Genomic DNA, 15,593 nt, shown 5'->3' with positions numbered 1-15,593 from the left:
AGAGAATCATCGATCAGCTGCCTCTTGCACACCCCCTACTGGGGATGTACCCGAAACCAAGGTACATGCCCTTGACCGGAATCGAACCTGGGACCTTTCAGTCCATAGGCCAACGCTCTATCCACTGAGCCAAACCAGTTTTGGCAACCTTCAATATTTTTGAAAAAACTAGCCGGAGAACCACAGGTCTTGCTAGCTCAACCACAATTGAGAACCATCTGTCAAAAACCAGGGAGGGGTGGAAAACAACACCACGTTTATTTACTAAAGCTCATGCCCTTTCTTTGGAGAGTGAGCACCCCTCATCTTGATGCTGAGTCTCTCACGTTAAGAGGTAATCAGGTAACCTGGGTGTACTGGTTTCTTAGCATACAGCATGGCAAGGTGGAAGGTGAGGAATGCGGTGTTCAGAAAATTTACATTTTCAGCTACAAGAAATGTCATATGATAGCTTGACCATTAAAGAAGAGACAGGAAAACTAGGTAAAAACAGACAGAAACGGGGATCGTTAATTTTATGTGTTCACTTGGCGAGGTCACAGTATCCAGATATTTGGTCAAACGTTATTCTAGATTTCAAAACCATTTCTCTAAAGGAATTTTTAGATGAGATTGACATTTTAAGTCAACAGATTTTTAAAAAAATATATATTTTTATTGACTTTTTTACAGAGAGGAAGGGAGAGAGACAGAGAGCTAGAAACGTCGATGAGAGAGAACCACCGACCAGCTGCCTCTTGCACACTCCCTACCGGGGATGTGCCCGCAACCAATGTACATGCCCTTTGACCGGAATCGAACCTGGGACCCTTCAGTCCGCAGGTTCGACCCTTCAGGACGCTCTACCACTGAACCAAACCGGTTTTGGCTTAAGTCAGCAGATTTTGAGGAAAGCAGATTACCCTCCATAATGTGGTGGGCCTCATCCAATCAGTTGAAGGCTTTCATAGGAAAAGTTAGACCTCCTAAGAAGAAGAGGAAATTCTGCTAGCAGACTGCCTTTTTTAAAAATTGAATTTACTGGAGTGACATTGGTTCATAAAATTATATAGGTTCCAGGTATACATTTCTATAATGCAGGCAGACTGCCTTTGGACTTGAACTGTAACTCTTGCCTGGGTCTACCGCTGGCCAGCCTGCCCTGCAGATTTTGGAATAGCCAGACCTCCACAACTGCCATAATTGATTCTTTAAAATATAAATCTCTGTCTCTTCCTCTTCCCTCCCTTCCTCCCTCCCTCTGGAAAACCAAATTCATACAGAAACAAAAAATACAGTGATGGGGAAGGGGGCGTTCCTTTAATGGGAGGCCAACAGTCCTAATTGTCTCCCAGTCCTCAGGGCACCATCACATTAGAACTCAGCACAATAACCGGCACAACTAGTGACGATGGAGTAATTTTTTAAAGTTTCCTTATGTTTAACACATTCTGTTATTTTTACTTTTTATTAATTTTTTTAGAGGGAGAGAAAGAAAAACAACGATGTTTCTCAGTTTGGGGCTTTTTAAAAGGATTCCCTTAGGCGCCCGGAAAACATCTGTTTTAATGGAGCTGACTAATTAATGCAAGAGAAATTGCACAACTGTTTTTCTCCATTTGTCATGGTGCTTAAGCATCCCAACGCATGTGTCCGTCTCCCTGTTGTACTCACAGGTAAGAAAACGGAGCCAGGAAAGAACATGAGGGAGATTTGTGGGGAGTTCCAAAGTTCAAGGCTCAGAAGGAAAGGAAAGGAAGGTAAATAAAACCTTGAACTCCAGAGAAAATAAATGCAGTTACTTAAGGATTTGAGGAAATGTACCATAGATGAATGAAGTCTTTTAAACCTAACTTCAAAAGCCAACATTTAGAATGCCTCCGACAGAATTAAAGATCTGAGATCTGAGTTCTGTTTTGAGGAGCAAAACACTCTCTCTAGCAGCTATGAAACCATAGTCCCCAGGCATCTCACTTTACTCCTATTAAGTTCTCTCCAGAAGTTTCTAGAATGTAAAGGATGTCAGAGAATATAGACAGCAACTGCCAGCAATAAAGAAATCCTGTCATAAAACCCTGTAACCTGCTCTGTGAACCCTTGTAAACCAAAAGGAAGACACTGTGCAGAGAAAGTAATGGGTTTTGTCACTCAAGTAACTCCCCTGTTTCAAAGTTCAGAGGCAATAAGAGCCAGCCAAGCCCTGTGCGGAGAACACTAAACTCAGTCATGAGTTCTCCTCTTACTCCTGTGCCATTCACCTTCTGTGCTCAATTTCCTACTTGGAAATAGGGATAATAAATAATTCGTTTTCCCCTGGGTTGCTGGGAGGAGGCATATTGTAAAGCATTGGATCAGCAGAAGTTTATGGGGAAAGATAATTAAACCCACTGCATAGTCTAATTGAGAAAACAGAGTGAGGTTAACAATAACACTTTCAAGGTTTCTGAAATCATGCTTTCTATGGATAAGCCACAAGTGAGTTAACCTTTCCAATACTTATTTCCTCATATGCACATCTTCACGGTGGTGTTATATGGATTAAATATGATGTCTTATGTCAAAAGCCACGGTCAGACCACATTAAGTGCTGAATAAATGCTGACGGAAGGAAAGCCCTTAAGCCAGTGTTTCCCAAACTTCTCTCATGATGAGAATCACCTGGTGGAGTTGTTAAAACACAGATTCCTGAATCCCAACTAAGAAGTGCTAAACTAGAATTTTTGGGAACATATAGGTAAAATTGTATACTTAACTAGTGCTCTAAGACAGATGTTATATACAGAGCACTAAGTTAGGTATGCAATTTTACCTATATGTTCTCAAAAATTCTAGTTTAGCACTTCTTAGTTGGGATTCAGGAATCTGTGTTTTAACAACTCCACCAGGTGATTCTCATCATGAGAGAAGTTTGGGAAACACTGCCTTAAGCCCTGCCTTGGGAACTCAGAGTCTCAGAAGACTTACTTTTAAAAATGATAGAGTCTCACAAAGCTGCCATGACTTGACCCAACCTGGTGTCACCAGTGAAGAACACAAACTTATAATGCCATTGTTAAGTTTAGACTTAACCCACAAACTTTATATATCCAGTGAGAAATAAATTGATATAGTATAATACATTGACATGAAAATAGATCTTTGAGGACAATAGGGAGTACCTCATTATACAATTATTAGAAACACTAAAAAAATTAAACTGAGCTAGTTCCTTTTTAATGTGGGGGGAGGGTGGGCATGTGAATCCTTGAGAAAAATAAAACTGACCAAATGTTTTTAGAAGATATGGTCAGAATAAAAGGTTGATTGCCTACAGACTAGGCGATTAAGAAATTTGTAATTCTTTGTCTATAGAAATTATTTTCGATGGTGGTGACTCAAATTTTCATCAACTAGTTAAAATGAAATGATATCCATATGAATGGTATCTTGCCCAACCTTCTTATAGGGGTGTCGAACTCAATCAGAGAAGGGGCCAAAATCTAAAATCCAGCCTAAATCGCGGGCTGAATGGTTTACTGAACAGTCATAAACTGACAATGTCATAAACTGACAGCGGAGTGCAGTGATGACAGCGCGGTGCGGGCCACATTGCAAGGCCTGGTGGGCTGGATTTGGCCCGCGGGCCTTGTGTTTGACACATGTAAGTCTAACACATAAATGTTAACCACCTTTTGGATTTGGATTCTGTCTACTTAGTCCAGAGGCCATCACGCCAGGCTCTGCCAGGAGGCTATCATGAAGTGGTACAGGGCAGGGTTGCAACTGGCTTCCTCAGATGCCTCTAGGGCGGCTGTCCAGGTAGAAGGGTGGCTGAGTCTGCCCCTCCCACAGGAGCAGCTCTATTTGAATCTGCTGTATAGATTGCCTCAGATTTCACTGAAATACAGTTCTTTGGGTTTAAAAAAAAATTTTTTTAATTGATTTCGGAGAGGGAGAGGGAAAGAAACATCATTGATGAGATAGAAGCATTGATCAGCTATCTCCTGCACACCCCACACTGGGGATCAAGCCTACAACCCGGAATCAAACCGTGACCTCCTGGTTCATAGGTGGACACTCAACCACTGAGCCATGCTAGCTGGGCTGGCTCAGTGGTGTGTGTGTGTGTGTGTGTGTGTGTGTGTGCGCTTTTTAATGTTTGACAATCACTCATGTGGTGATTGTCAAACATTAAAGAACCTACTGGACCAGGTTCGGACAATGAGCTGTACTGTCTGTCCCACCTAGGTCATACCTGTCTTCACTAACACTCTATCTCCAGCAGCCAGAACAAACCCTGGCATATGAGAACACTTAATATTTGTTGGAGAGCTGATGAACTTTTTTGTGTGCTACTTCAAACTGATATGCCTAGAGATAAGCCTTGGTCTCTTCAAGAGGTCAAGTTCCTTTACTTGCATGCCATGGAGGCTTGTTAATGTATAAAAACATTTACTATTAGACCAGGCATTCCTTTAAACTTTCAACACCCCAATGAGGTCGGTACTGATATTAATATCTCTTTTACAGATGAAGATACTGAGACCCAGAGAGTTGAAGTGATTTGCCCCAGTTCATAGTGAATCAAAAGGGCATATGAACCCAGACAGTTTGGCTCCACAGCTTACACTCTTATCCACTATGATATTCCATCTTTACTCTGGTAGAAGTGGGCAGCATATTATATCCCTGCTATCTGTTTTTATTAACTGATATCCATAGGCGTTGAGCAGGCTCCTGAAGGGCATGAGGCATTTAGGACCCTGACTATACCCAGGTTATGTCCAGTGGTTTCGGGTTGCAGGGGTAGATGGTGGAGCCAGCAGAGAATTCCCATGGGGCACAAAGGAGTCTTGCAGAAAGTCCCAGAAATAGGCTCTACAGGCTGGACTAGGGTAAGGATTATGGAAACAGCATGATACCTGATCTTATCCCCTTACCCAATATAGCCTTGCTGGAAGCCACAGGAGAATAAAGAGATATGCAAGATCACAAGAGTTGTTTCACTCAGTTCTCTAACACAGTGGGTCTCAAGCAACCTTCTAGAGCGTTCTTAAGTGAGGTCAACACAGAGGAAGGGAACACTCTCCTTCCCACTGGGTACAAGGACAGCAGTGGCTGGAGTAAGCGGAAAGATCTGCACCTTTGTGGGTGCAGAGAGACATAGATCCACATGGCAACTGGCGCATGGCAGGGGGCCTGACTCTGAAGCACAGCAACACCCTTTGAGAATCCCCACAAACAGTGGGGGAGACTTTGGAAAGAACCTGGACTTCTCCAGAAGCAGGCAGGAGTAAAAAACTAGTATTAATGGGAAAGTGACCTCATCCCAGACTATGGACTTGGGGGAGGAGAGAGATAGGCACCTGCATTACAAGGGAGGTCAGAGCAACAATGCTTCACTCACCTTGTGGTAGTAAGAACCAAATGAGAAAAAAGAAAAGCAACGTTGTTTTGCAGATTGAAGAGCATCATCGTGAAAGGCAACTGAAATGTTGTGAGAGGGAGGGAGAGAGATTTGGTTGAAATTATCCAGACGGGTTTTCTGCATTAGCTGTTCTTCATCTTCCTGGATTACAGACTCCTTTAAGAATCCATCAAAATCTAGGAAGCCCAAGAAAAATGCCTCCTCCCTCTTCTCCTTCTCAAAACAAACTACTTTGCCTACTCTAGGATTCTTTTTGCCCCCACACCCTGAAGTCTTAGACCCCAGGTTACCCTGATTTCCATTATTAACACTGGCTTTGCAACCACACCCATCGCCCTGGTATTTTCCTTTAAAGAACAAATCTTAGTCAAAGGTTACAGACTATGCCTGCAGTAAGGTCTCACTTCCAAGGTGCCTCACTTTCTTTCTGACCACAGCTCCGGTTCATATGCTCACGGTCAGCATCTCGTTCGTGGCTGACGGCTGAGTCCAGTGGCATTTACTCAATGAAGCCTGTGTTTAGCACGTGTTAAAATTAAGACATCGAGGCAAATGTCAGCCTGTAAATGTTTGCTGTACAAACTTTCTGAGCTCCTAGCTTCTGTAGGAAAGGACCCCTGGAGAGCAGAAGGTACAGAAAGAACAGCGGGCCAGGAGCCAGGACATTCTGGTTTCTGGTCTTGGGCCCCTCATTACCAATGTATGAACTTCAATAAGTACTTAACCCGAGGTCCGTCTCCTTATCTGTAAAGTAGAATGAAAATAGTTGCCTGTCTCCCAGGGCTTTCAAGAGGATCACATGAAATGATGCCTGAGAAAATGCTTTGCAAGTAGTGAAATGTACAGATATGCTTTATTATTATTAAGGCAAGCTATACATAAATTAAGTGCTTTTGGAATGTTATTGAATCTGACAAATGAAGGTCTCAAGTTTGGGGGCATTATCGGCCACCGCTTATAACGGAAGAGCTGATAAGAGGAGTGAGAGGAGAGGACTCATGTTGACCAGAGTCTTTTTTGGCTCTGATTCTGGCTTTTATGCTCCATTCCACAGGCAGAGGCACAAGAACATCTTTCCCAAGAAATAATATCTGATTTGAGTTTTCTTCCTAAAAGGTCTGAGCCCTGCTCAGTATTACAAATTCAGGGTGACTCTACCACCACCCATCCCACTTTAATCAGCCATTCTCTAGAGCACGTGTGTCAAACACAAGGCCCGCGGGCCAAATCCAGCCCGCCAGGCCTTGCAATGTGGCCCGCACCGCGCTGTCATCACTGCACTCCGCTGTCAGTTTATGACATTGTCAGTTTATGACTGTTCAGTAAACCATTCGGCCCGCGATTTAGGCTGGATTTTAGATCTTGGCCCCTTCTATGATTGAGTTCGACACCCCTACTCTAGAGTCTTGAGACAGATAAATTCCATTTGATAAGCTCTGGCAGTTTGAAAAAGGAAATGATCATAGAAAGGTCCAGAAGTTTTCTGAATTACACTTGCTTCTGACCTTGGCCAGATCAGTACTCTAAAAGCCACCAGCTTGTACCCGGAAAGCAGCTTCCACGTGCCCTTGTTAGCATTTAGTGGGTGAAACCATCCTGGTGTATTTCATGCATAGACATAGTACATACTGAGTCTTTAGCACACACCAACGAAAGCAGCTGTTGGAAGGAGGCTTGACAGAGCACCTGGAGGATGAGTGGTGCTGAGTTTATCCTGGTTGCCCAGAGGGTCCTAGCATCCAGCCACAGTGCTTCTGCCTGTCTGCTGCCCTCTGACCATCCGGCCAACAAAGGGCGGTTGAGGAGAAATAGGCTTAACCACCCCCCTTGGATTTGTGTGCAAGGAAAACCTTCAGTTCCATGGTTTTAAACAACCAATTACCCTTTGAGGATAAACAGAAAACTCCTTCAAACAGAAGCTTTTACAATGATAGAACTGGACGCACCATACGCGATCTATGTCCACAGTAAGATTTACAAGCCAACCATTAGCACTTCTTGCTCCTATGAAGACCCTGAGAAAGATTTTCTCTTTGATAATAAAGAGTGGCAAGAAAGGGAGTGCAGAGGCTTGGTATTGTGTACTGAAAAAGCTCTGGGGACCACGTGGAGATGGAAAGTTGACAGGAATGGGAGGAAATGAGCAAAACCAGTATTTGGAACTGTACAGAATCTAGAAATCTACTTAGAGAATCAATCTGTATTTATATAAGGGAGGGTAATGCTGATGCAAAACTAAAGTTTCCACAAGTTTAGTGACTTTTCCAAAGCCGAGAATACGTGGCCGAGGTAGGTCGTAAACGGTAGGGTTTCTGAGTCCAGGGCAAGTACCCTTTCCTAATGTCTGCCCATCAGCTGTGGTAGTAATACACTGATCAAGAAAATTTGTTCCGATTTGGGAAATTTCATTGTATTGATCAAATAACAACAACAACTAATAATAATAATAATAATGAAGCAAAAAACCATACCATTTAGCAGGGTGCCGAAGTGTATAACCTGCAAGTATTCCTTCTCCCGCATAAAACCTTTGAGGGGAGTGGCCCAGCCTTCACTCAGAACTTGGACCCACTGAAGATCCAGCTGCAAAACACGAAAGCAGGTGAACATTTCCATCAGCTCTGCTGTTCAGCCGTCTGGCCCCAGGGCAGCCCTTTCATATTTCGTTGACAGGAGGAAGGAAAAATCTTTTATGCTTTTAGTGTTCCCATGTGTTATGCTGACCCGTAATCTTGGGGCCACATACATTTGAATCTAGAACTCTCCTACAGGGGAGTGGTGAAAAGATTTCAAATTGAGATGATTTATTTGAACACTTCAGGCTGTATCTATCCTTATCGTGTGCGACTGCATTGAACATTCACAACTCATTCTCTTCGCTCACCCACCCCCCCTCCACAAAAATTCTGGCTTGGCTATATTTTTTTCACCAAATGCACTATTTAGTTGACTGAATTGGGCAAACCACTGACTCTGAAATAAAATTCCAAAATTCTTAGCATGATACTGAAAGCCCCTTAAGCTCTGGCTCCAGGGGCTCACTTCTTCCCATTGCCTGCTTGGGAGCCAGTTCACTAACAACACATAGTCTAAACACATATGTGGTTTCGGGCTTAACCTCCTTCCCGCATGAAAATTCCTGTTCAACCTTTAAAATCCAGCTCTTGGATCATTTCTCTGAAAACTTTCCTGTCATTCTTAGGACAAAAAAAAAAAAAAAAAAAAAAAAAAAAAAAAAAAAAAAAAAATCATTAGATTGAAGTTCTTTATGTTTTTTTTTTGTTTGTTTCTTTGTTTTTTACCTTGAAGCCCATTTTGTTATTGGAACTATGGTTTCACACTGTACTTATGTTTCTGATCTGCCTGGAACATTGGAATGTTCAGAATTTATTCTGGAGAGCAGTGTTTCCCAAAGTGTGGTACGCGTACCCCCACGGGTACGGGAAGAGTTTGGTGGGGGTACGCGTTGCACCGGAGTTTGGTGGGGATATGCACTGCACCGTGCTTAGCTGCGCCTAATTCTACGTTCTCATGAGTACGAGGGGTACTCAGCGTTACGAAAATGATAGAAGGGCTACACATATGTCAAAAGTTTGGGAAACACTGCTGTAGAGTAAGGGGTTCTGTGTATAAATCTGTCGTGAGTCATCATAGTACAGAGGCTTCATGAGCTGAAACAGGTTCCCAATGAATTACACTTGCTTCTGACCTTGGCCGGATCAGGACTCTAAAAGCCCCCAGCTTGTGCCAGATTAGTTGCAAAGTGGAATCGAAAAGATAAATGTATTCTGTTTCTTATAAAAAATATACAAGGTTTTAATAGACAACAAAAAGATACCAATGAAAACGTAGTCACCTTGGATGGACCAACTAACACTGACCCATACAAGGGCCAAGTCTGTGCAGAGCAGTCTGCGGGGGTTGCATCTGTGTCTCCCAGGCAGCAGAATAAATGCAACTACAGCTGCCTCCCTCTCTCCTCGGACCAGATGCTCCCTGATGAGGAAAGGGGAGAATTTGCAGAGAAGAAAAAGATGGGGGCATTCATACCACTTTAGTTCAGGGTTTGTTTTTTGTTTGTTTGTTTGTTTCCCCCCCCCCCCCCAAACTCTTTCTTGACTGCCCAAGAAGCACTTGTGTCCCTGACAAGCAATCTTCCAGCAGCTGCCAACGATTATTGCCTACTGCATACACTTTGGCATCACTGAAGAGATGAAGGCAACCAAGCAACACTGTCCTGCGGAAATTCAGTTCCCTGCCTCGTCTGCCTCTGGGCTCAGCTGCCCTGTGGCAATTCTTGGCAACAGATTTGATTGGAGAAGAGGTTAAAAACCATTTGACAAGATGAAACGTTTTTCTTTATGAACACCGTGTTTCCCTTATTATGAAGAGTAACAGTACATGGGTTATCATGACTGATAAAAGCGTAATTCCCCTTGGCCAGCCCGCACCCTCTTACCTTGGTAATTGGCAGGGATGGGAGAGCTTCCGCCTCAGCTCGGACTTGGTCTAGTTTGTTTTCCGGCACGAAGAGCTCATGGATGCCATTGATGACGGTGTGGGGTACAATGCTCTGAAATGAAGCAGAATGGGGGGCAGTTTGAAATGAAAGCTATAAAGAGAGTGCTTCAGTAAGTAGATGATCTTTCATGATCTTATTCAATTAAAAAAGAAAAAGAAAAGAAAGACAAGCAGGCCACCCACCTGCTCTTGCAGAAGCTCCACCACCTGCTGGACACAGTCGCTCACGGAGGCCGAGTCAGTTTTAAGCACCAGCTCCGGCGTCTCGGGTTTCTCATAATCAGAATCGATGCCCGTGAATCCTGCGAAGCAGAGGGTGGAAATCACATCTCCCCCAACAGAACCATCTTTTGAATCAATAAGACATAATATATGTATTCAGCTGAGAATTCAGACTATAACAGAAAAGGTCACCCAGCCATCCTGGGCCGCTAGCCATAGGAGAGAAAATACACAGCTGCATTTTCAATAGAGAAAGTCCCAAATGAGCCACAAAATCAGCCCAAGCCGCCTGCAGCTGATCAGAATAAAAAAGGAAGATGGAAAACCCAGGCACACTCCTAAGCACACGCTCATACTGACTCATCCTTTTTGGTTCCCTGCTCATCACTGAGGTGACAGTTCTTAAAAAACATGAACCCACAGCCCTTAGAGTGTGGTTTAGAGTGCCTGCCCGCAGACTGAAGGGTCCTGGATTTGATTCTAGGTCAATCCTCCGGCCCTAGTCAGGGCAGGTGTGGGAGGAAACCAATAGATGTGTCTCTCACATCAATGTTTTTCTCTCTCTGTGTCTCTCCCCCATCCTTCCAATTTCTCTAAAAAAAAAAAAAAAAAAAAAATCGATGGAAAAACATCTTCAAGTGAGGATTAACAAAAAACCAACTAACCGAACAAAAAGATTAGTTGCAATGTGGAATCTAAAATATAAAAAATATATAAAATAAAAAAAACTATTAAAAAATATGAACCCATGTTTTAATAAGCCCACGGATATCAGGGTGGGATAGAGATTGTGTATACCAGTGTTTTTCAACCTTTTTTGGGCAAAGGCACACTTGTTTCATGAAAAAAATCACGAGGCACACCACCATTAGAAAATGTTAAAAAAATTTAACTCTGTGCCTATATTGACTATATATAAAGTAATTCTCTTGAATAGGAATCAAATAAACACAAAGAAAGTATTTTATAATTACTTTATTATGAAATATTAAGTAAACAAAATAGTGAAAAATTATAAAATTCTTGTCTTGTCTGCACCTATGGCACACCAGGCAGCGTTGAAAAACGCTGGTGTATACTATATGCAGTTTTAGAAAACAGCTTCTGACACTTCCGACAGGTTTCCGGGGACAGACCAGGAAGGATGGGTGACACACGCAAGAGGCCAAGGTGTGGCTGAGCTGGTTCTCCTACCTTTGATCTCCCCGGCTCGGGCTTTCTTGTAGAGGCCTTTGACATCTCGGCTTTCACAAATGTTTAGAGGCGCATCTATAAATATTTCAAAGAAGGGCAGTCCGGCCAGTTCATGGATTTTGCGGGCATTCTCACGATCCTGGAAAGAAAATTTCACTTAGGAACATAAGAAGAGGTTTCCCAGTGAAATTCTTCATCCGGGAACATGGTGTGAAAGCAGCAGTGGGGTCTGGGCTCAGCAAAGGTGGCGGGAGCCTCCTCCTTCAGAGAAAGAGCAGAGGTCACTCCCGCAAACAGTCCTCTGGAGGACTTTCCGAGAAAACCCCAAGCAAACCCCGGGAAGGAATCTCTGCTAAAGTTCAGGGCTGGCAACGAGGGAGCATTTCATTCAAAGGACGTTGCAAGTACAAAGCTTCTTATTGGAAGCTCCCAGACAAACCAGGAGAGGGCCACTCCCCCTCCAAGAATTGAGTGAAATACACAGAACCTGAGGCTTGGGGAGAAGCAGCTGTTTCCTTGAAGTGAGCTAAGCCCTCGGAGTTTGGGGAGAAATGGAATTATAGAGCCTTGGAGTTCTTCTTGGTGAATGTTTTCTTCCTTTCGGCTCTGGCCAAGGGTGCCTTACAACTGTGTGTGTGTGTGTGGGTGTGTGTGTGTGTGTGTGTGGAAGGGTTTCTGTGGTCTGGTGCCCTGGCATCTGGAAATGAAGGACCTCTCTTTTCACCATATTAAATAGAGGAAATGAGGAAGCAAGGGAGGGGAGCAAGGGACAGGAGGGGAAATTGGAAGTCTAACACTCCTCCGGGCCCTCCCCCCTCCCAGCTCCTGTTCCTGGCAGGGAGAGCGCCGGGCTGGCAGTGTGTGGGAGCCAAATCAGTCTACCTTGGTGAAAGGAGAAATGAAGCTGGTGATGCAGACCAGGCCAGCGTCGGCGAACAGCTTGGCCACCTCGGCAATCCGGCGGATGTTTTCCTCCCTGTCCCCCGCGGAGAAGCCCAGGTTCTTGTTAAGGCCGTGACGGACGTTGTCCCCGTCCAGGGAGTAGCAGGGGATGCCGTGGGAGACCAGGTACTCCTCCAGAGCAAAGCTGATCGTCGTCTTCCCAGCACCGGAGAGACCTGTTCAGAGCAGGCAAGACCAGACAGGCACTGTCCCTGGTTGTTGAAGATGACAAATTGGAAGCTGATCCCAATCGTGACTTGACCCTAATTCTTACCTACTCTAAGTGTAACTTATGCCCTTATTGCAATCACTTGATTGACCTCAAATCAAAACCCTTAAAATCTAGAAAAAGTCTAGTGTGCTATATAAGTCCAACACTTGCATTTCTTTCAAATCTTGGGAGAACGATTTGTTCCTTATTAGATCGATAGCCTCTCTAAGCCAGGGAGGTTCACCCAGGGGAGACCACGTGGGGGCTGCATTTGGTTCCTGCTATGTTCTGTGTGGCCTGCAGAGTGTTGTTGTTTTTTGAAATATGTTTTATTGATTTTTTGCAGAGAGGAGGGAGAGGGATAGAGAGCTAGAAACATCCACGAGAGAGAAACATCCATCAGCTGCCTCCTGCACACCTCCTACTGGGGATGTGCTCGCAACCAAGGTACATGCCCTTGACCGGAATTGAACCTGGGACCTTTCAGTCCACAGGCCGACGCTCCATCCACTGAGCCAAACCAGTTAGGGCCTGCAGAGTGTTTTAAAGATTAGAAAGTTGCACATAAAATCCAGATTTTGGCTTATCTTGATAAAAACAGACAAACAAAAAAACAAGAAGATCTGGTGAGAGTGCTCTCACAGTCTCTTGGGACAGCAGTCAGCTAGAGGAGAGGGGACAGCCAGCCCACTGAGGCTGGGAGGTCACCTCCCTGTCGATGCCCCTGCACAAGCATCTGACCACAGAGCCCATAGTCTGTCCTTTATTTTCAAAACTTTTTTGACGATGACTCTTGAAACATCGAGGGTGGGAAGCGTCCTGAGCGAGGCTGTGGGTGTGTTGAGAACTGCCATACGCTCTTGGCCATTTGGAGTCTTTACATGAGAACAGTTACCATGTACCTCTGACCACGGTTTCAGAGCACAATGGCTGGGAACACACTTTATAATTTCAGTATGAAGGAAAACATCAGGAGAAAGGGAATTACATAAGTGATTTGAAAATTACTTAAAATCCTGGAAAAGTAGCACTCAACATATTCAATAATCCTAAAGATTTTGGAACCTGAAGAATATTTCATTGTGCAAAGCCACTGTCAGTCAGCACCCAGGTGCGGAAGAGGAAAAGTTAGGGGCAAAGAAAAGAAGGTCAAGAGGTCACTACAAAGACAGAGGGTGGAAAGAAGGAAAAGACAAAAAGTACAAGAAAAGTAGGGATGAAAGACAGAAAGCAAAGGAGACTTGATAAGAAAGATATTACATGGCCCTAGCTGGTGTGCTCAGTGGATAGAGCGTCGGCCTGCGGGCTGAAGGGTCCCGGGTTTGATTCCCATCAAGGGCATATGCCCAGGTTGCAGGCTTGATCCCCAGTAGGGGGCATGCAGGAGGCAGTCAATGATTCTCTCTCATCATTGATATTTCTATCTCTCTCTCCCTCTCCCTTCCTCCCTGAAATTAATAAAATATATTTTTAAAAAAAGGATATTACGTGAAAGGTAAACAAATAATTTCCATATTTTAGTCATCTTTTATCATGCATCTGGCCTTGAGATAGGATCATTAGGACAAGTGGCTATCTGAAGAATGTGTTTGCAATCTCTACAGATCACTGCTGACAACACCATCTGTTATGTAACTTTGTCTATTATGTAACTCATTGCCCATTAGAATTTGTCTGGTTGTAGGGTAGGAGAAATGGAACTCCTGAATCTCTGGCATGCTCTCTCCCGGCAGAAAATGAGAGAAATAATAGAACTTCCCTTTGATTTTGTTTCAGCTCTCAGGAAACTAAGAGCTAAAATCACAGTAATAGTTTTTTTTAACAACTGAATTTATTATAGAATCTGGATATTAATACATCAAGTAAGTGGTATTACTCTCATTTTTTATAAGATTAGGTCACTCATTCAAGTAAAGTATCTTGTCTTTGCCACTTTTATTGTAGAGCCATATCACAATTTATATCAGAGAGTAGATTCCTCATGTAGCCTATTTCAAAGAACATTATTTTTTCCTGTGGAACTACCATGGGTCATGCTAAGTGAATTTTTTTTTTTTTTATATCATCACCAGGTTTATTGAATTGACTGGACTTACTCCAAATTTCTACTCTAAAGTGAGATTAACTTTTTATTTGACTTTCTGAATCAGCTGCTCAAGTACCATTCCATCATTTCAAATAAGGGCTCAAAAATGGATGGTCAGAAAAAGAACTGAGCAATTTGAATCATGAATTTGACTTGCATTTCTTTCAAACCTTGAGATAACTATTTGTCCCATCAAGGGCATATGCCCAGGTTGCAGGCTTGATCCCCAGTAGGGGGCATGCAGGAGGCAGTCAATGATTCTCTCTCATCATTGATGTTTCTGTCTCTCTCTCTCCCTCTCCCTTCCTCTCTGAAATCAATAAAGATATATTTAAAAAATGTGTATATGTATATGTATATGTATATGTATACGTATATGTATATGTATATCAACACAGCATACCTGTCAGCCACACGGTACATCCTCGGAATCCGCCCCTTGTTCCAACTATCTGCCCTCTCTTATTCCTGCTCACGTGGTGGGCCTGATAGATGACATTGGTGGATTTGTGCTGGTTCTCCTACAAAGAAAGACAAGATCAAGTACAATAGTTAATAAGCTAATAAACATAAGATGTATAAACAAAATAAATTAACAGATTACATTAATAGTCCTCCAAAGGAAACTCCTCCTTTTTCATTGGCATACAGAGCACATTAATTAATTCTGCTATAGACACAGCCTTTAGAATACCTATCATGACTCTTTGAAAGTACAAGTTGAATGAGATAAATATTGATACAATGTAAGAATTCTGGTTCTATGAGATTTTAAAATGTGGCCGGTGTTTCTCAGTGGTTGGAGTGTCATCCTGTTCACCACAGGGTTTCAGTTCAACCCCTGGTCTGGGCATGTGGGTGAGACAGCCGATCAATGTTTCTCTCTCACATCGATGTCCCCCATACCCCTCATCCCTCTCCTCCTTTTCCTTCCTCTTTCTCTAGAATCAATGAAAAACATATCCTTGGGTGAGGATGAAAAAAATACATAAAATGTGCAGTTTTTTGGTGGAAGAAAAATTTAAATGATG

At 43.3% G+C, this 15,593-nt stretch overlaps 1 protein-coding gene across 1 annotated transcript in view; it reads right to left on the bottom strand.

Moving 5' to 3' along the window:
• PAPSS2 (3'-phosphoadenosine 5'-phosphosulfate synthase 2) overlaps positions 1–15,593 on the bottom strand; it is a 60,235-nt gene that overhangs the window by 9,585 nt on the left and 35,057 nt on the right. The window contains exons 2-7 of the mRNA XM_084903445.1: positions 14,966–15,083; positions 12,206–12,441; positions 11,324–11,462; positions 10,091–10,209; positions 9,846–9,959; positions 7,858–7,969 (exon numbers count right to left, since the gene is read on the bottom strand). Coding sequence (XP_084759571.1) covers positions 7,858–7,969; positions 9,846–9,959; positions 10,091–10,209; positions 11,324–11,462; positions 12,206–12,441; positions 14,966–15,083 — 838 coding nt within the window. The remainder of the gene's footprint in view (positions 1–7,857; positions 7,970–9,845; positions 9,960–10,090; positions 10,210–11,323; positions 11,463–12,205; positions 12,442–14,965; positions 15,084–15,593) is intronic.

Source organism: Pipistrellus hanaki (assembly GCF_964339955.1).
Source record: "Pipistrellus hanaki genome assembly, chromosome: 14".
Lineage (NCBI taxonomy): Eukaryota > Metazoa > Chordata > Mammalia > Chiroptera > Vespertilionidae > Pipistrellus > Pipistrellus hanaki.
The sequence above is the reverse complement of the archived record's forward strand: the minus strand, read 5'-3'. Positions and strand labels throughout refer to the sequence as shown.